The sequence below is a fragment of the Oryx dammah genome, unplaced genomic scaffold, assembly GCF_014754425.2.
Source record: "Oryx dammah isolate SB20612 unplaced genomic scaffold, SCBI_Odam_1.1 HiC_scaffold_18, whole genome shotgun sequence".
In the NCBI taxonomy this organism is placed as follows: Eukaryota; Metazoa; Chordata; class Mammalia; order Artiodactyla; family Bovidae; genus Oryx; species Oryx dammah.
The window spans coordinates 26,893,016-26,914,630 of NW_024070202.1; the positions used below are offsets into that span (position 1 = coordinate 26,893,016).

The 21,615-nt window shown below is 35.2% G+C and overlaps 1 protein-coding gene across 3 annotated transcripts in view; it reads right to left on the minus strand.

Moving 5' to 3' along the window:
* The window catches only part of SNX13 (sorting nexin 13), a 150,142-nt gene that overhangs the window by 33,518 nt on the left and 95,009 nt on the right, over positions 1 to 21,615 (minus strand). For all 3 annotated transcript variants that reach the window (XM_040260615.1, XM_040260618.1, XM_040260617.1), the window contains 4 exons: positions 20,235 to 20,334; positions 19,163 to 19,356; positions 12,543 to 12,647; positions 11,811 to 11,943 (listed from right to left, as the gene is read on the minus strand). In XM_040260615.1, coding sequence (XP_040116549.1) covers positions 11,811 to 11,943; positions 12,543 to 12,647; positions 19,163 to 19,356; positions 20,235 to 20,334 — 532 coding nt within the window. The remainder of the gene's footprint in view (positions 1 to 11,810; positions 11,944 to 12,542; positions 12,648 to 19,162; positions 19,357 to 20,234; positions 20,335 to 21,615) is intronic.

Genomic DNA, 21,615 nt, shown 5'->3' on the forward strand with positions numbered 1-21,615 from the left:
TATCTAAGGTTCAAGCCTAAGAATGAAAGCCACAGAAGCCAAGAGAGAACAATGAAGAAAACTGTGGTATGCTCCTCCCAAACACCTGTGTTCATGGTTTTCTAAGCCAGGTTGTTTCAGTGAAAACAGCTTTGTACCTAAGTTGTCTCCCCCCCCCGCAAAAGGCATTTATGTACCAAAAAAAAGCATTTTATATATTTTATTCTCATAGTATCACATTAAGTTGTCTAATATAAATATAAACATGAGGTAAACACTGCAGGATAACATTTGAAATTGTCATTTGAAATGAATGACATTTCACACCAGGAAATGTCAGAGGCATTTTGTTACTTCTGTCTCACTGGATTAATATTACAAACAAAATTATTCTTTAATATGAAAGATAAAAAGTTGTTTATTAAACCTATAAAGTTCACTTAATCACGGTTGATCTGCATCAAAAATGCTGAAGTCTAGATTCTTAAATCAATATACAATTAGTAGAAGAAAAGACACATAAAATTCCATGAGTAATGTCATTTAATTAAAAATCAACTAGAAATTATTTTTTAAAATTAATGTTAGAGAGTAATTATTAAAATATCTTTTTCCTCGGAAAAAGGAAATATAGTATAAAGATATAGAGTATATATCTGATCAAATTAAGTTACCAAGTAAGATATCACTCTGTTAAAACACAAAGGAATATACAGCAAAGCAATATTCATAAACAGTTTAGTTACTATATGGCGTGTAGCATATCAGTTCAGTTCAGTTCAATCACTTAGTTGTGTCTGACTCTTTGCGACCCATGAATCGCAGCACGCCAGGCCTCCCTGTCCATCACCATTCCCTGAGTTCACTCAGACCCACGTCCATCGAGTCAGTGATGCCATCCAGCCATCTCATCCTCTCCTCCTGCCCCCAAACCCTCCCAGCATCAGAGTCTTTTCCAATGAGTCAACTCTTCGCATCAGGTGGCCAAAGTACTGGAGTTTCAGCTTTAGCATCATTCCTTCCAAAGAAATCCCAGGGCTCATCTCCTTCAGAATGGACTGGTTGGATCTCCTTGCAGTCCAAGGGACTCTCAAGATCTTCTCCAACACCACAGTTCAAAAGCATCAATTCTTTGGCGCTCAGCTTTCTTCACAGTCCAACTCTCACATCCATACATGACCACAGGAAAAACCATAGCCTTGACTAGATGGACCTTAGTCGGCAAAGTAATGTCTCTGCTTTTGAATATGCTATCTAGGTTGGTCATAACTTTCCTTCCAAGGAGTAAGCGTCTTTTAATTTCATGGCTGCAGTCACCATCTGCAGTGATTTTGGAGCCCAAAAAAATAAAGTCTGACATTATTTCCACTGTTTCCCCATCTATTTGCCATGAAGTGATGGGACCAGATGCCATGATCTTCGTTTTCTGAATGTTGAGCTTTAAGCCAACTTTTTCACTCTCCTCTTTCACTTTCATCAAGAGGCTTTTGAGTTCCTCTTCACTTTCTGCCATAAGGGTGGTGTCATCTGCATATCTGAGGTTATTGATATTTCTCCTGGCAATCTTGATTCCAGCTTGTGTTTCTTCCAGTCCATCATTTCTCATGATGTACTCTGCATATAAGTTAAATAAGCAGAGTGACAGTATACAGCCTTGACATACTCCTTTTCCTATTTGGAACCAGTCAGTTGTTCCATGTCCAGTTCTAAGTGTTGCTTCCTGACCTGCATATAGGTTTCTCAAGGGGCAGGTCAGGTGGTCTGGTATTCCCATCTCTTTCAGAATTTTCCACAGTTTATTGTGATACACACAGGCAAAGGCTTTAGCTCAGATATTATTTATAGTTTGGATCTTGAGATGTGTCTTCAAAGGAAATTTCTATTACTATTGCCAGAGGCAGCTGGCGTTGCCTTCCAACTTCAACACCTCTAACTGTCCAAGAACATTTCTCAGTTCCTCAAACCTCTGAACACAAAAATAGGAAATTCCACCTAGGATAATTAAAATGGATTAAAAAAATAGTTCTCTATCCTCCTTATTCAATTATATGCCTCTTACGTTCTTTGGTCTGCCCACTTCTTAAGTCTTCCCACCAAAGACATGTCAAATTAAAAGAAAATCTAGGAGCAAAACAGGGGCTTCCCTGGTGGCTCAGTGGTAAAGAACCCACCTGGAAATGCAGGAGACATGGGTTTGATCCCTGGACTGGGAAGATTCCCTGGAGAAGGAAATGGCAACCCACTCCAGTATTCTTGTTTGGGAAATCCCATGGACAGAGGAGCCTAATGGGATACAGCCCATGTAGTTGCAAAAAAGTCAAAACTTACCAACCAAACAAGAACAACGGAGCAAAACAAGGCATGGTTTAGTTTCTTGCTTAACAATGAGATTCAGAAATTTAGACTGTCTATAGCCAATGGAGATCTATATTTAATCAAGACCTTTACAACTGCTTAAAGATATTAGAAAACAAAAGAAGCCATTGTTTCACATGATGAGGAAAAATGTGATTGAAATTAACATTTAAAAGGGAAATTGAAATTAACATTTAAAAGGGAAAGCATAATTTAAATATTTATAAGTCTGTGAATTTGTTTTAATAAAGGAAAAAACATCTACCCTGAAAATTACTTAGAGCTAAACTAACTAAAGAAGGCAATCTCAGGACAAAGACAAGGAAGAGGAAAGAGAGAGAGCATGGATAAGCAAGCCATCCAGCTACCTACCTACCTACAGAAGTTTAGTTAAATAAGAATGAAATTTAATTAAATAGGAATGAAATTTCTTCTAAAACAAAGAAAAACTACCGCAGGATACTATTATACATGGTAAGACTTTACCCACTAACTCTGTGTTCAATTAACCTACATAAAGAAAAAGTGGGGGGTGGGGAGCAGCTACACATTGAACACTAGATCGGATCATTATTTCAAAATGTCTAAATAGCAGCCGGAATTTCAGGACTTTAAAAAATACACAAAGTATCAGGAAGCTTAATTTTTAAAAGTCAGAAAATGAATTTATAACCAGAAAATATAATGTCTATTTTAATTAAACAATCTTATACAAACAAGAAAATTATAAGCACTTGTAGCAAATGCCTAAAACCTAAACACTGACAAATACACATAACCCCATTTTTAATAAAAATGTTTCAAATTATATCCATGATTCCATATACTTAACATGGTTTCAAAAAAGTATTAGGCAATTTCTCAGTTATAAAATATGTAAGAGCTCATTAATTAGGACATGGAATGTTAAAAAGCAATGTCCCAGACGGACAAAAGATGTATGTGTATATATTAATTCCAAACTACTATCAAGATGATTCCAATGTGAGGGACTACTCAATGACTGACATTATAGAGTCCATTTGATTCAGATCAAAATCAGCTACAGAAAAAAAAAGTCTCTTAATCTACTTTGTGTTTTAAGTAAGTATGACATTTTGGGAAGTTTGAGATCACATAAATAATTTGCTTCCATCAGTCATATACAAGACAAATATAAATGGAAGCTAAAAGTCAGTTTAGAAGATTCCAGAAGAGTTTTTATACTACAGGATCAAAAAACACTCCCACAGAATATATTGTTACTATGATCATTATATAATACATAGATGATTATAAATTAGCTGCTTATGATTCAATTTATCTTCTTTCTTTCTGGGTCAGATAGCAATTCCATTTTACAACACTGAGCAAATTTCTAAAGTAGACAAAACTAAAATATACAATGGGATAGTCCTTTAAGGAAGTAGAGTTTCTACTACAAATTTCATATCAGCTCTGTAAAAGATTTTTCAACAGAGATAGTAAATAGATAAAATATATAATAAACTCGAAGTACACTGCACTTTACTACTGAGCTCCCAGAGAAGTGTTCTTAAAAACAGAAAACTCCCTCCATTAAGCAATCAAATACAGTTAACAGAATAATATTCCAGTTTTACAAATAACCAAGATACTGGATCAACAATCAATATAAAAGCTACTGTAACATACAAATTTTTATAACTATATTTCTTATATTATTTAAAAAGTAAAGTCTCACTAATATAGAATAAGGAGTGGGGAGGATGGGTAGAAAAGAGGGGAGGCTAGAGAGCTTCCAAAACAGAGGCATTTGCTAAAGCAGTGCTAACCACTTAATACATCTATTATATCTCCAACTTTAAGTGGTCCTGTCCATTAACTCTATTTTATAAGTAAATGAGCAAAATTAAAGCACTCTATTAAATACTTAGTAAAGTCTTTCCCATTTACTTTGTATTTACATTGCTTATTTGCTAGAAAGTTTATCAAATCCTAGATACTTCATTAGAGTTTAATAAGTACTTCTGCACTGAATCACTAGTAAAACGGGTCATCAGGCCCAGAGTCTGCAAACTGTCTAAGGGTTGCCTCTCGCACTGTTCTTAAGCAGCCAGTTATTTGCAATGAAGAAAAACCGATATTTGTGTTTTAGTTTATGTATCATTTTTACATACAGAATTCCATTAAAATATGACAACTCTGAGGTAGGATATTACTATAAGAATATTAGTCTACATTTGTAACTGAGAATTTTAAACGAGGCCTAAAGAAATTAAGTGTTTGGCCAACATCACATAGGTAATAAGTAGTAGAAAAGGAGTAAAATCAAAGTGTTATCACTCTTAAAGTCTGTTTTCTTCACTATACAATGTGAACAGAAGAAAACTCAAAGATTGGAATAAATGACTCTTGTAGCTTCTGTCTTATACAGGATTTGGAACAGAGTAGAATTAAAAACAGAAAAAAATGTTTTTATAATGTTTTATAGTTTATGGGACATTCAATCATCACTTCTTATCTCATTTAATCTTCTCAATGATCCTATCATTAATCATGACAATTATTACTTACAAGCAAAAAAGAAACTACCATAAAAATATTGGGGTGACAATCCCTTTGAAAACATGCTTCAAGAATTTAAAGGAAAATTCTCTTTTCTCTCCCTCTGCTTTTCTTTTATTTTCCCTTTTTTCCTTTACTCTTTCTTTCTTCACTATGTAAGTTAAATTCTTGTGCTCTCTTTGCTATATTCCTCAGTTGGCAATCTGCTTAGGCTCAGTTTTCCAGATTGAACATTAGTTAGCTCTGCTTTTAATTGATCAATATCACATTTGGTTTCCCTTGTTCACCAAGTCTATCTCCTGCACTCTTTTCTTTAGAATGCTTTCATTATGACTGTATGTGTGGAAGTGAATGTACATGCCCCATTATTTCTGTAATTACCTACCTGCCTGATCTCCTCCCACTAGAACACAGACACTAATCACCCCTAATAAGAAGTCAATGCAAGCCACTCAGACCAACAACCTCTCCCTCCAACAGCCAAAACCAAACCGAAGAAGGAATACAACCCTCAAGCCTGGGAAAGTGGAACAAGTTAGAAAAAAGAAAAAAAGAAAAGACAAGACAGAGAAATACAGCACAAATGAAAGAACAAGACAGAAAGTCACAAGACCAAATAAACAAAAATGAAATAAGCAATCTACCTGAAAGAGAATTCAGAATAATGACAGTAAAGATACTCCAAAGTCTTTCAAATAGAATGGAAAAGATCCAAGAAGTAATTAACACAGTTAATACAATCACCAAGGACACAGAAGAAATAAAGAATAACCAAACAGGTATAAATAACACGATTACAGAAATTAAAAATACTTTAGAAGGAACCAATAGCAGAATAACTGAGGCAGAAGAATGGATAAGTGAGATGAAAGAGAACGGTGAAAATAACTACTGAAGAGCAGAATAAAGGAAAAAGAATGAAAAAAATTGAGGACGGCCTCAGAGACCTTTGGGACAATATTAAACACACCAACACTGGAGTTACGGGGAATCCCAGAGGAGTAAGAAAAAACAAAGGCACTGAGATAATTTCTGAAGAAATTATAGCTGAAAACTTCCCCAACATGGGAAAGGAAACAGTCAATCAGGTTCAAGAAGCACAGAGTCCCTTACAGGACAAACCCAAGGAAAAACACATCGAGACACATATTAATAAAGCTAACACAGATTAAATACAAAGAAAGAATACTAAAAGCAGCAAGGGAAAACCCATATGCTTAATAGCAGATCTTTCAGCAGAAACTCTGCAGGCCAGAAGGGAATGACAGGATATATTTAAAGTACTGAAAGAAAAAGAACCTATAACCAAGATTACTTTACCCAGCAAAGATCTCATTCAAAACTGGAGAAATCAAAAGCGTCACAGACAAGTAAATGTTAAGAGAATTTGGCACCACCAAACCAGCCTTACAACAAATACTAAATGGACTTACATATGCAGTAAACACAAGAGAAAAGAAAGACCTACAAAAACAAACCCAAAACAATTAAGAAAATGCCAACAGGAACATATATAATTACTTTAAATGTAAACAGATAAAATGCACCAACCAAAAGATACAGACTGACTAAATGGATACAAAAACAAGACCCACATATATGCTGCATACAAGAGACCCACTTCAGACCTACAGAAACATAGACTGAGAGTAAAAGGATGGAAAAAGATAGTCCATGCAAATGGAAACCTAAAGAAAGCCAGAGAGGCAATCCTCATTTCAGACAAAACAGACTTTAAAATAAAGAATATTATAAGAGATAAGGAAAGACACAACACAATGTTCAAGGGATTAATCCAAGAAGAAGACATAAAATTGTAAATATTTATGCACCCAACATAGGAGCACCTCAATATATATATAAGGAAAACACTAACAGGAGTAAGACGGGAAATCAACAGTAATACAGTAATAGTAGTGGACTTTAACACCGCACTGACACTGATGGACAGATCATCAAAACAGAGAATCAATAAGGAAACACAAACCTTCAATGAAACATTAGACCAAATGGACCTCACTGATATCTTCAAAGGACATTCCACCAAATGCAGAAAAATACACTTTCTTCTTAAGGGCACATGGAATATTCTTCAGGACAGACCACACCTTGGGTCACAAATTAAACCTCAGTAAATTTAAGAAAACTGAAATTGTATCAGGTATCTTCTCTGACCACAATGTCATGAGACTAGATATCAACTATAGGAAAAAAGAAACTGCAAAAAACACAAACTCATGGAGATTAAATAATATGTTACTAAATAACAAAGAGGTTAATGGAGAAAAAATTCCTAACGATTAAGATTTCTTAAAGATTCTTAAAAACAAATGACAACGAAAACATGACAACCCAAAACCTATGGGATTCAGCAAAAGCAGTTCTAAGGAGGGAAGTTTATAGCAATAAATTCTACCTCAAGAAACAAGAAAAGCATCAAATAGACAACCTAAGTCTATGTCCAGAGCAGCTGGAAAAAGAACAAAAAATCCCAAAGTCAGTTGAAGGAAAGAAATCATAAACATCAGAGGAGAAACAAATAACAAAGAAGTGAAGGAAACAATAGCAAAGATTAATAAAACTAAAAGCTAGTTCTTTGAGAAGATAAAACTGACAACCCAACAGCCAGACTCATCAAGAAAAAAAGGAAGAAAAATCAAATCAACAAAATTAGAGATGAAAAAGTAGAGGTGACAACAGACAACACAAAGGATCATATGAGGATATTAAGAGCAACTATATGGCTAATAAAATGGACAACCTAGAGGAAATGGACAGATTCTTAGAAAAGTTCTACCTCCCAAGACGGAACCAGGAAAAAAAAAGAAATTATGAACAAGCCTATTAGAAACAATGAAATCAAAACTGTGATCCAAAATTTCCCAAAAAACAAAAAGCCCAGGGCCAGGTGGCTTCACAGGGGAATTCTATTAAACATTTAGAGAAGAGCTAATGTCTATTTTTCTGAAAATCTTCAAAAAACCTTCAGAGGAAGGAATACTTCCAAACTCATTCTACAAGGCCACAATCACTCTGATACCAAAACGAGGCAAAGACAACACACAAAAAAGAAAATTACAGGTCAATATCACTGAGGAACACAGATGCAAAAGCCCTCAACAAAATTCTAGCAAAGAGAATTCAACAACACATTAAAAAGCTCATATACCATGATCAAGTTGGGTTTACTCCATAAATGCAACAATTCTTCAATATACATCAATCAATCAATCGATAAATCATATTAAAAAACTGAAAGATAAAAACCATATGACCATCTCAACAGATGCAGAAAAATCCTTTGACAAAATTCAGCATCCATCTCTGACAAAGACGCTTCAAAAAATGGGCACAGATGGAACCTACCTCAACACAGTAAAGGCAATATATGATAAGCCTGCAGCAAACATTATTCTCAATGGTGAAAAACTGAAAGCATTCCCTCTATGATCAGGAACAAGACAAGTGTGTCCTCTTTTACCACTATTATTCAACATAGTTTTACGAGTCCTAGGTATGGCAATAAGAAAAAGAAATAAAGAAATCCAGATTGGAAAAAGAAGAAATAAAACTCACTATTTGCAGATGACATGATACTATACATAGAAAATCCAACAGAAACTATCAGAAAATTACTAGAGCTATCAATGAATTTAGCAAAGTCATGGGATGCAAGGTCAATACATAGAAATCATTTGCATTTCTATATAATTATAATGAAAAATTAGAAAAAGAAATTAAGGAATCAATCCCATTTACCACTGCAACAAAAATAATGAAATTTCTGTGAATAAACCTACCTATTGACTATGCCAAAGCCTTTAACTGTGTGGATCACAATAAACTGTGGAAAATTCTGAAAGAGATGGGAATACCAGACCACCTGACCTGCCTCTTGAGAAACCTATATGCAGGTCAGGAAGCAACCAGTTAGAACTGGACATGGAACAACAGATTGGTTCCAAATAGGAAAAGGAGTATGTCAAGGCTGTATACTGTCACTCTGCTTATTTAACTTATATGCAGAGTACATCATGAGAAACGCTGGGCTGGAGGAAGCAAAAGCGGGAATCAAGATTGCCGGGAGAAATATCAATAACCTCAGACATGCAGATGACACCACCCTTATGGCAGAAAGGGAAGAAGAACTAAAGAGCCTCTTGATGAAAGTGAAAGAAGAGAGTGAAAAAGTTGGCTTAAAGCTCAACATTCAGAAAACTAAAATCATGGCATCCAGTCCCATCACTTCATGTCAAACAGATGCGGAAACAGTGGAAACTGTGGCTGACTATTTTTCTGGGCTCCAAAATCACTGCAGATGGTGACTGCAGCCATAAAATTATAAGACGCTTACTCCTTGGAAGGAAAGTTATGACCAACCTAGATAGCATATTCAAAAGCAGAGACATTACTTTACCAACAAAGGTCTGTCTAGTCAAGGCCATGGTTTTTCCAGTGGTCATGTATGGATGTGAGAGTTGGACTATAAAGAAAGCTGAGCGCAGAGAATTGATGCTTTTGAACTGTGGTGTTGGAGAAGACTCTTGAGAGTCCCTTGGACTGCAAGGAGATCCAACCAGTCCATCCTAAAAGAGATCAGTCCTGGGTGTTCACTGGAGGGACTGATGCTGAAGCTGAAACTCCAATACTTGGCCACCTGATGCAGAGAGCTGACTCATTTGAAAAGACCCTGATGCTGGGAAAGACTGAGGGCAGGAGGAGAAGGGGACGACAGAGGATGAGATGGTTGGATGGCATCACTGACTCAATGGACATGGGTTTGGGTGGACTCCGAGAGTTGGTGATGGGACAGGGAGGCCTGGCATACTGCGGTTCATGGGGTCACAAAGAGTCGGACACAACTGAGGGACTGAACTGAACTGAAGGAGACAAAAGAACTGCATATGGCAAATTATAATGATAAAAGAAATCAAAGACAACATTAAACAGAAGGAGAGATATACCAAGTTCCTGGGTTGGAAGAATAAATGTTATGAAAATGACTAAACTACTAAATGCAATCTACAGATTCAAAGAGATTCCTGTCAAATTACCAACAACATTTTTCACAGAATTAGAACAAAAAATTTCACAATTCATATGGAAACACAAAAGACCCTAAATAGCCAAAGCAGTCTTGAGAAAGAAAATGGAGCTGGAGGGATCAACCTTCCTGACTTCAGTCTATAGTACAAAGCTACAGTCATCAAGACAGTATGGTACTGGCACAAAGACAGAAATATAGACCAATGGAACATGACAGAGAGCCCAGAGATAAACCCATGCACATATGGGTACCTTATTTTTGACTAAGAAGGCAAGAATATACAATGGGGCAAAGATAACCTCTTCAATAAGTGGTGCGGAGAGAACTGGACAGCTATGTGTAAAAGAATGAAATTAGAACACTTTCTAATGCAATACACAAAGATAAACTCAAAATGGATTAAAGACCTAAATGTAATACCAGAAGGTACAAAACTTTTAGAGGAAAACATAGCAGAACACTCAATGACATAAATTAAAGTAAGATCCTCTATGACCCACTTCCTAGAGTAATGGAAATAAAATAAAAGTAAACAAGTGAGACCTAATTAAACTTAAAAGTTTTTTGCACAGCAAAGGAAACTACAAACAAGGTGAAAAGACAACCCTCAGAGTGGGAGAAAGTAATAGCAAAGGAAACAACTGACAAAGAATTAATTTCCAAAATATACAAGCAGTTCATACAACTCAATACCAGAAAAACAAACAACCCAATCAAAAAGTGGGAAAAAGATCTAAACAGACATCTCTCCAAAGAAGACATACAGATGGCTAACAAACACATGAAAAGATGCTCAACATCACTCATTATTAGAGAAATGCAAATCAAAACTACAATGAGATATCACCTCACAACAGTCAGAATGGCCATCATCAAAAAGTCTACAAACAATAAATGTTGGAGAGGATGTGGAGAAAAGGGAATCATTGCATTGCTGGTGGGAATGTAAACTGACACGGCCACTATGGAAGACAGTAAGGAGATGCCTTAAAAAACTAGGAATAAAACCACCATATGACCCAGCCCCATTACTAGGCATACACCCTGAGGAAACCAAAATTGAAAAAGACACATGTAACCCAATGTTCAGTACAGCACTATTTACAACAGCTAGAACATGGAAGCAACCTTAGATGTGCATCGACAGATGAACTGATACAGACATTGTGGTACACATATACAATGGAATATTACTCAGTCATAAAAAGGAATGCATTTGAGTCAGTTCTAATGAGGTGGACGAACCCAGAGCTGCTTATACAGAGTGAAGTAAGTCAGAAAGAGAAATATAAATATCGTATACTAACGAATATATATGGAATCTAGAAAGATGGTACCAGTCAATTTATTTTCAGGGCAGCAATGGAGAAACAGACAGAGAGAACAGACTTATAGATACAGGGGGAGGGGAGGAGAGAGGGTGAGATGTATGGAGAGAGTAACATGGAAATGGACAACATCATATGTAAAATAAGACAGCCAATGGGAATTTGCTATAAAACTCATAAACAGGGGCTCTGTAACAATCTAGAAGGGTGGGATGAGGAAGGAGATGAGAGGCAGTTTGGGAGGTAGGGGACATGGGTGTGCCTATACCTGATTCTTGATGTGTGACAGAAAACAACAAAATTCTGTAAAGGAATTATCCTTCAATTAAAAACTATATTTAAAAAAAAAAGGAATTCTAGGCTCAACAGTTATGTTCTAATTTTTATCAGATTTTAACATTTTAATTTAGTAGTAAGTAAACATCATTTATTCATAGATTTTAAAATATATTACAATTTATATTTCAGCTTTAAGAACAATTTTATGGTATTTGAAAGGATTTCCTTTGGTAAGCAGAATATATGCAGGAATATACATATATACACAGATAAATGTATAATGTGTGCCATCTTACCTCCATCACCGTCATCTGATCCTCTGAAACTAGGATCTTTTAACATATCCAGCTCAGCTAACATGCGCACATAAAGTGCATTCTGTCTGAAGGAAGGATAAAATCTTTCATCTCGAAGCATCAATTCATATACCTTATTGAAATAAATCAAGATATTCAATCATTAATACAAATAATGTACTAATTTCCACTAATAAGATTTCAACAAAAGCTAGACAGAGGTATTACTGTAATGAATTATAGGCTCCTTATTTATAAGATGTCAGTAATAAGACTATGTCACAACTAGTGATATTTTTCTGGCCCCTCTAGCATCTAAGTTACACTGAAGAGAGTCCTACTGCAAAAGAAGTCACATGACAGCAGTTATATATAATGGTCTACAAAGTAGTGTTCTCTAAGAAACAAATCCAAATAAAGGCTCAAGGCACATATCAAAATAAATGAATCTGTTATTTATACATCATCTATTCATAAATTCTAGAATCTGTATCTGTCACTTCAGCCAGATTCAAAGTAAATAATTCAGCATAAGGATTTTCTGCATTTCTACAGTAAATAAGCAAAGAAAAACTGGCTACTTTGTGAAGTATTATTACCATAACGCATCTTTTTTAGTTATCACACTGTACTTTCATAACGTTTCAATAACCTTTTACAGACAAATTACATGCATATAGACATATACATTGTTTTCAAAAAAGATATAATGATAAATGTTGTACATAATACCTTCCTTTGAATGTCATCAAAGATTTCAGGGGTTGGATCTTCATGATTCAAAGTATCTGCTAATTTTGCTACCAAATAATCATCAACAGTAACTCTCGGAGATGCCTGACAAACAGAAAAACACAAGTATCATTAATCTTTGAAATTTCTAAATACAAGTTAAGCCTTCATAGTTGGAGAATTAAATAATTTGTTGTTCAGTCACTCAGTCATGTCTGACTCTTTGCAACTCCATGGACTGCGGCATGCTAAGCTTCCCTTTCCTTTACTATCTCCCTGAGTTTGCTCAAAGTCATGTCCATTTAGTCAGCGATGCCATCCAACCATATCAACCTCTGTCACTCCCTTCTCCTCCTGCCCTCAATCTTTCCCAGCATCAGGGTCTTTTCTGCTGAGTTGGCTCTTCACATCAGGAAGCCAAAGTAGGATAATTTAATGGAATCATAGTACTAAAAGTAACTGCCAAAAAATCCTTGGGTTGTAAATGACACCTTGATGTTTAAAGGCTGAAATCAGAGCTAGCATTTTTCTGGCCATGAGGTACTACACAGTAGACTTGTTAGAAAAACATGGATTTAAATCTTAACTTTTGCTGAGCAAGTTTCCTCTCACAAGGCTTCACTTATTCAATCTGTAAAATGGAGATAAATACTACATATGATTATTGTGAGGATGAAAAGAGATTTACATAAGACTTACGTGTCCAGCACATAGGAAATACTGTCACCACAAGTCAGTGTTGAGCACTCAGTAGTCTTATTTGTGTATTTAATACAATGTCAAAAGAGTATGCCATGTTGCTACTTATCATTTAACACTAGAAACAATCCTTTTGAATGGCACTTAAAATAGACTATCTTTATCCTAATTCAGTTTTATAATACTGCAGCAAAGTATCAGCATGAGAAGGGACAGAAAAAAATCTGAAAAGTTACTTTGTTTCAATAACTTTCATCTCAAGGTGCATAATGTGACAGATATTACAGACATTCCTCAGCATGTTAACTTTTGTATTTTTAAGTCTGAAGGCTATGGAGAATAAATGAGTGATTAAATGATGGTAACTTTTAGAGACAGTACCAAAAGAATGCATTGTTTAAGCAATTTCGCTATGCTATCTGTTAGACTATCTATGGAACAGAATAGATAAATCAAGAAGAGAAGAAAAAGTATGTAAGTATCCTGGGCATACATCCAGACAAAACTGTAATTTAAAGGTAAATGCACTCTTATGTTCAAAGTAGAACTATTCACAATACCCAAGGCATAGAAACAACCTCAATGTTCAACGAGAGATGAAAGGATAAAGATGTGGTACATATACAATGGAGTATTTCTCAGCCATAAAAAGGAATGAAATCAAGTCATATGCAGCAATATGGATAGACCTAGAGATTATCATACTAACCGAAGTAGGTAAGAGAGAGAGAGACAAATTACCATATCACTTATACGCACGACATAAAACATGACACAAATGAACTTATCCCCTGGTGGCTCAGACGGTGAAGCGTCTGCCTAGAATGCGGGGGATCCGGGTTTGATCCCTGGGTCGGGAAGATCCCCTGGAGAAGGAAATGGCAACCCACTCCAGTAATCCTGCCTGGAAAATCCCATGGACGGAAGAGCCTGGTAGGCTACAGAGTTGCAAAGAGTCGAGCCACTTCACTTCACAAAAGAGAAACAGACTCATAAACACAGAGAACAGACCTGAGATTGCCAAGGGAGAGAGGATGCAGGAGAGACGGAATGGAAGTTTGGGATTAGCAGATGCAAACTAGTATACATACAATGATAAACAACAAGGTCCTACTGTATAGCCCAGGGAACCACACTTGATACTTTGTGAAAAACCATAATGGAGAAAAATATGAAAAAGGAATGTGTATGTGTGTAAATGAATCACTTGGCTGTACAGCAGAAATAAACACAATATTATGTATCAACCATTCTTGAACAAAATTTAAAAAAAAAATTTTTTTAAGTAAGTAAACAGGAGGGTATGAATGTGCAGCATAAGGGCTATACAACTTCTAATGTCCCCTTGTTAATTCAACACTCTTAGAAGTAAACTCAAGGAGGTAGTGTGGTGGTACTTGTTTGGTTCTTGTGAGGGGCTTTTTGGAGGAAGAAGAAAAGGACACTTACCTATTATTTGTTTGTGTATGGGTGTGGTGTTCCCTCCCCCACCCCAACCCTGAAGAAGAGAAGAACTCAACAGCTTCAACTATGTGACAAAGATCAAAGAGGAACATGATTTAAGTGAGTTTCTGTCCTTTCCTGTGCCCTCTGGGCTCACTAAACTTAGTTTCTAGGAAATAAGAGACAAATTTGGAAAATAACATTTTCAATTTATCTAGCTTAATTTTTTCTATAATCTCAGGTACACAGAATTGGATTAAGCCTTATCCTTGGAATATGTATGGTGAGCAATACTTTCAGAGAGCTAACATTGGGCATAACTAACCAAGTCCCTTTTTCAAAAAACCACAGTAATACAGAAGACATATTTGCACATATGATACTACTTTAACATAAAAATACAAAAACTGCATGTTTTTTCCAAAATTATCTATTAACCTGTATTGTTTACTTCCATATTACACAAATGTAGTTATTTAAACAAAATGACTAGTTAACAGTGGCAACTGATAATTAATAAGACTAATCAAAAAATATGTCTGAGAAAACAAAACAATTTACTTAATAATATTATGTTCTCTGATACAGAAACTTATTTTAACATTTTTTAAACTTTTTACCTAAATTTAAAATTGGTAGGCAGTACCACTGTTTATTCTTAAAATATATATATCTAAGACTTTTTAAAAAATTATAGACATAACAGGACTAATAAATACATTTATATTTAATAAAAAATAAACAATTACATTTACCTTTTATTCTATGATCTTGTAGGGTATTTTTGTGTGCCTTTTTAAACAATACTTTTCTGATCTGCTTGTAGTCTTCAGGACAACCCTTTATACAGTGGTATAACTAAATACAATTAACTATAAAATAAAATTCACTATGACTTTCAGCTCTGATCTTGAGCCTTTATCACATTTATTTCTCTTACCACTGCAATGTCATGACATCAAGTGAAATATCCTTTCAATAAAATCATTTAGGCAAAGAATAATGGGATTTTACTCACTAAAAACAGCAGGTTTTTAGACCTACAGGGATTTGTTTCCAGCTTTCCCCCCAAAAGTGTCCATCAACTTTGTATCTCCAGGTTTGGTAGACCAGCTGTTTGTCAATCAGGTTCTCTGCATATATGAATTTATCATACAGGCTGCCCATGTCGAAATGCCCATTTTTTAAGTACTTCAAAGCATAAAGGATGTCATAAGTTAACCACCTCTCCTTTTCAAGGAAAATGGTTCCAAAACACATAGATCATTTAAACGTGTGAGAATAAAGGAGCATTCCAAAGAAATTATAGTTTTATTAAAGACAGTGAGGAAACTGTGTTTAAGCTGGCTGTTCCTTTCTGGTGATATCTGAGTTCTCAATAGCTTTATTTTCAAAAAATGAGTTATTTTCTTCATTGTATGAGTTCTTGCTATAGCCTACATGTACTCAGTTCTGTACATTTATTTCAAGGTTAATTTTAGTCCCTTCAAAAGTCATTCAATAGTTTTACAGAAAAATCATATAAATTTGTTTACTGTAATTCTTTTCACCACACACATTCTTGATATATTTTCAAATGAAAGATGGATATTATTCTTGTCCCATGCTAAAAAAATATGATTACTGCCAACAATGGCATCTTTTCTACTGCTGGCAACAATGACAGCCATCTGGAAGGCAAATGTTATCTCCCCTGACATTTTTGTAATGTCAAAATCTCATAAAGCTGAAGCAGTAGTATTATTTAGAACATATAGGTACAGGAAAACTGTATGGGAAAGTAAGTGAATAATTAGAGAAAACCAGCTTCATCAGAAAGCAAGAAAGTAAGGACAGGCAAAGGCTAACATAGGGATCTTTTAAAATACAGATAAGTAACTCAGTCATATCCAACCCTTTGTGACCCACTGACTATACTGTCCATGGAATTCTCCAGGTCTGAATACTGGAGTGGGTAGCCTCCAAGTAATCTTCCCAACCCAGGGATTGAACCCAGGTGTCCAGCGTTGCAGGTGGATTCTTTACCAGCTGAGCCACAAGGGAAGCCCTTTAAAATACAATGGACGTTCTACTTCTAAAGCTGAATTGAGTGTATAAAGGCATTTGCTGTACTATTATTCTTAAAACTGTGTACTCTTTTAAATACAATATATTTCATAAGGCAAAAATGTAAGCAAGTGCACAATGAGTGGTTTCCAAATAATATATATACTTGAAATTAAAATATAATTCTGTGCTAATAAGTATGAATTAAAAGGTATTATAGTATAGTCATTAAAAATACTAGAGTGTGACTCTTGAGGATTATTGTCCATATTCATGAGGGACATCAGTCTGTAGTTTTCTAAATGATGTCTTTGTCTTTGATATGAGAATAACACTAAATTCATAAAATGAACTGTAAAGTGTTTCTTTTTTCTCTATTTTCTGGAAGAGTTTGTGAAATACTGGTATTATTTCCTCTTGAAATATATGATAGAATTCACTAGTAAAACCATTTAGGCCTGGGCTTTTCTTTGAAAGATGATTTTTAATTATTAATTAAATTCATTTACTGTATTTTCTATTTCTTCTTGAGTCAGTCTGACAATTAGTGTATACCCAGAAATCTGTCCAATTCATCTAAATTGTCTAATCTGTTGTTATAAAGTTGTTTGTAATACTTCTTTATGGGGCGTCCCAGGTGGCTCAGTGGTGAATCCACCTATCAATACAGGGTTTGATACCTGGGTTGGGAAGATCCCCTGGAGAAGGAAATCACAACTCATTCCAGTATTCTTGCCTGGGAAATCCCATGGACAGAGGAGCCTAGCAGGCTATATAGTCTATGGGGTCATAAAAGAGTTGGATACGACTTAGCGACTAAGCAACAACGGTATTTCCTTGTAGTCCCTTTAATTTCTATAGTCAGTGGTGATGCTTTCTCCTTCATTCATGATTCTGGTGATCTGTATCTTTTTTTCTTGGCCAACCGAGCTAAAGTTTTCTAAATTTCATTGTTCATTTTACCACTTTTGATTGTACTACTGATTTTTCACTATTGTCTGTTTTCTATTTCACTGATTTCCACTTTGATCTTTACTACTTCCTTCCTTCTGTTTGCTTAGATTTGTCATGCTTTTCTTTTTCTAGATTTTTAAGATGAAAATGTATATTGCTGATGTGACATCCTTCTCTCTAATCAGGCATTTAAAGCTACACATTTGCCTTTACACATTTCTTTAACTGCATCCCATAAATTTTGATGTATAATTTTTTTCATTTTCATTCAATTGAAAATATTTTCTAATTTCCTTCTGACATTTTTGACAAGACACTATTTAGAAATTTGTTGCTTAATTTTCAAATATTTCTAAATTTCCTCAAATCCCTTTTGTTCTTGATTTCTAATTAATTCTACTATGAGAAACAGACATACTTATATATAATTTTAATGCCTCTAAAATGAGAGTTGTTTTATGGCCTAACTTATGATCTATCCTGGAGAAGAAAATGGCAACCCATTCCAGTATTCTTACCTGGAGAAATCTGTGGACAGAGGAGCCTAGTGGGCTGCCATTTATGGGGTCACACAGTCAGATACGACTGAAGCGACTTAGCATGCATGCACGCACTGGAGAAGGAAATGGCAACCCACTCTAGTATTCTTGCCTAGAGAATCTCAGGTACAGAGGAGCCTGGTGGGCTGCTGTCCATTGGGTTGCACAGAGTCAGACACGACTGAGCAACATGCAGCAGCAGCAGCATGATCTATCCTGGAGAATGTTCTATGTGTATGCTTGAAAATAACACTGTTGTTAGGAGAAGTATTCTACAGATGTATTTGGTCTAATTGGTCTAAAGTATTGTTCAGTTCTTGTACATCCTTGATCGTTTTCTATCGAACTGTTTTATCAGTTTCTGAGAGGGAGTACTGAAGTCTCCAACTATTACTACTGAATTGCCCATTTCTCCCTCAATTCTGTCAGTTTGTTCTTCATGTATGTGTGGGCTTTGTTGTCTTATCATCCTGATCAACTGACCTATTATAAAATGTTCCTTGTTTATCTAGTAACTTTTTTGTCTTAAAATCTATTATCTAATATTAGTATAGCCACTCCAGCTCTGTTTTAGTTACCGTTTTCAAGGTTTACCTCTTACTTCCTATTATTTAAAGTTGTGTGACCCTGAATCTTAACTCTGTTATTTACCATCTACATGACCCTGGACAGGTTTATTCAATTTTCAAATTCAATCAATTTCTTCACCTATAAAATGAGAATAATATACAAAATACCATGTTCAGGATAAAACAAGGCAATGTAAGACAGTTGTGCATAGCAGCATGAACAATGGATGTTTACAAGTACTACAAATCATTATTATCTTCTTTGGCAGTATCATTATTGATTTTAATTATTAATAATCTACCATTATTAATGACACTGTCAAAGAAGAAAACAAAATGTATCCTCAAATAAATCAAAGTATATCCTCACCTTTTCTGATAAATACTGTTCATAAATTCCAACAGCAGCTGCTCTTAAAAGACCTTTGGTTTGGTTGGTTTGATGTTTTCCATCTTTCTGACGACTTGATAAAACTTCTAGCTGCTGTTGGGCTGTAACCCGGTATCCTTCCACTGTCATCCAAAAGAAGAGATGTGCCTGACCTCCAGTTTGCTGCATGTAGTCTACCAAACAAAATTCATAACAACAGGGATATTAAAGTCACAGATTTTTGAGTGCATACAGCTGTAAGATAAGTTAAGAAAGAAAATATTTGCAAGTTTCAAATACTTAAAACTTTGCATTTTGAACATGTTTAGAAAATGCTGGAGGTTAAAAAAAAAGTCATATCATAAACTGGTTAAGCTGAAGAGACCAATTATGCAGAAAATAGAAATGGAAGTGCATTTTAAAAAATATCTGATTTTTCATGAAAACACCTCTTGGGAATAAAGCTGCCAGGGAAGGCTTCATCAGAAATAAACTACTCCACCAACATTCAGCTTCCATTCTCAATAAAAATTATTAATCATATTACTATTATATCATATGTATTAAAAATAAGGATTGGGCTCTTCAATAAGCCATGCATTTCTTTTTGTTCATGAATATGAAGACTCAGGGAGTTTTGCTGGAAACATCCCCTAGATAAAAGCAATTCTGTAACATGAATAAAATCAATAAACATTTACATATAAAATGGTATAAAAATAAGACCCTTCCCGCATTAATACCCAAAAATGATACAAGCAGGTTATATATACCATGCTTTCCTGATAGTCTCTTTTCCAAATAATTAAAATTCATAGTAGAATCTCTTAGGGTTTATTTAAAAGCAGATTAGCAAATGCACATTGGAACTGCAATAAACATTTATTTCCTTAAAACCAAACAAATCTCTATCCCTATGGTTTCTAAAAAAAATAGGGGATATTTCAGAAAATGAGGAATGAAAGAGAGATATATATAGCATGCCTAATATCAAGTATTTAAAATTTAACAATATATACAATTATAAAAAAACTTGAGGGTTATATTATTTTTATAAAATGGATTTACCTACCCATAAAAAACTGTAGTGCAACATTGTCTACAAGAATGCTGTCCAGGGGGACTGTGCAAAGTTTCCCAAAGTTTGCTGCCAGTTTCACAGTATTTATCTCCTACAAATAAAAGTTTTTGCAGATTAACATCTCATCTATTCACTCACTACGTTAAAGATCCTTCAGTCAGTTCAGTTCAGTTGCTCAGTGGTGTCCGACTTTGCGACCCCATGAATCGCAGCACACCAGGCCTCCCTGTCCATCACCAATTCCCAGGGTTCACTCAAACTCATGTCCATCGAGTCAGTGATGCCATCCAGCCATCTCATTCTCTGTCGTCCCCTTCTCCTCCTGCCCCCAATCCCTCCCAGCATCAAGGTCTTTTCCAATGAGTCAACTCTTCACATGAGGTGGCCAAAGTACTGGAGTTTCAGCTTTAGCATCATTCCTTCCAAATAACACCCAGGACTGATCTCCTTTAGGATGGACTGTTTGGATCTCCTTGCAGTCCAAGGGACTCTCAAGAGTCTTCTCCAACACCACAGTTCAAAAGCATCAATTCTTCGGCGCTCAACTTTCTTCACAGTCAATTAAGTTAAAATGGAATAAAGTTTTTTCTTCTTATACAGGTGGGTTACCAATAAAAAGTATCAGCTCACTGAATTTCTTAGAGTTATGTTAAGAGCTGCTTACTAAATATACATTAAAAGCACAATGTGCACTCATTTCTTCTAATAAAAAATAAACCTAAATGTATTTTCATGTATTCTCTATTTTTACCCATTCCAAACAAAAATGAACATGATAGGGACTAAAGGAGCTATTATGTTGAAGAATAAACAAACCCCAATATTTTCAAGGAGAGGTTGAAGTCTACCTACTAGAAAAAAATAAAATTATTCCTAACTAGTAGATTTGCCAATTGGGTAAAAAGTCTATAATCTTTGTAGAAAATGTGTTTCGTTTCAGTCTACCTAAATGGTAAATTACATAAACTTCAAAGCAAGGAAACTACCCATATACAGAGAAAAAAGTTTCTAACAGGTTCAAAGTTTAGAGAATCTACACGTCCAGCACTGCGCTAGGTGCATCACACATATTACTTCATTAAATCTCCACAGCAATCCTATTGGATAAGCATCACCAATTCCACTCAACAGATAAGAAAGTTGATGGTCAGAAATGTTGCCTATGATTGCAAAGCTGGTTAGAATGAGTCAGCATCCTCAAAGTCTGATGCTCTTTCCACAAAAAACCAACGTTTCTGGAAATGATTTCCACCAGCTTCTCTGCATTCCCAAATCCATACTCACAAACCTCTATTTTCAAAAAAAAAGATGCACAGGTTTTCTGAAAGTTAGATACAGCTGCCTTATTTAGGGGCAGATAATAAATTAGGCA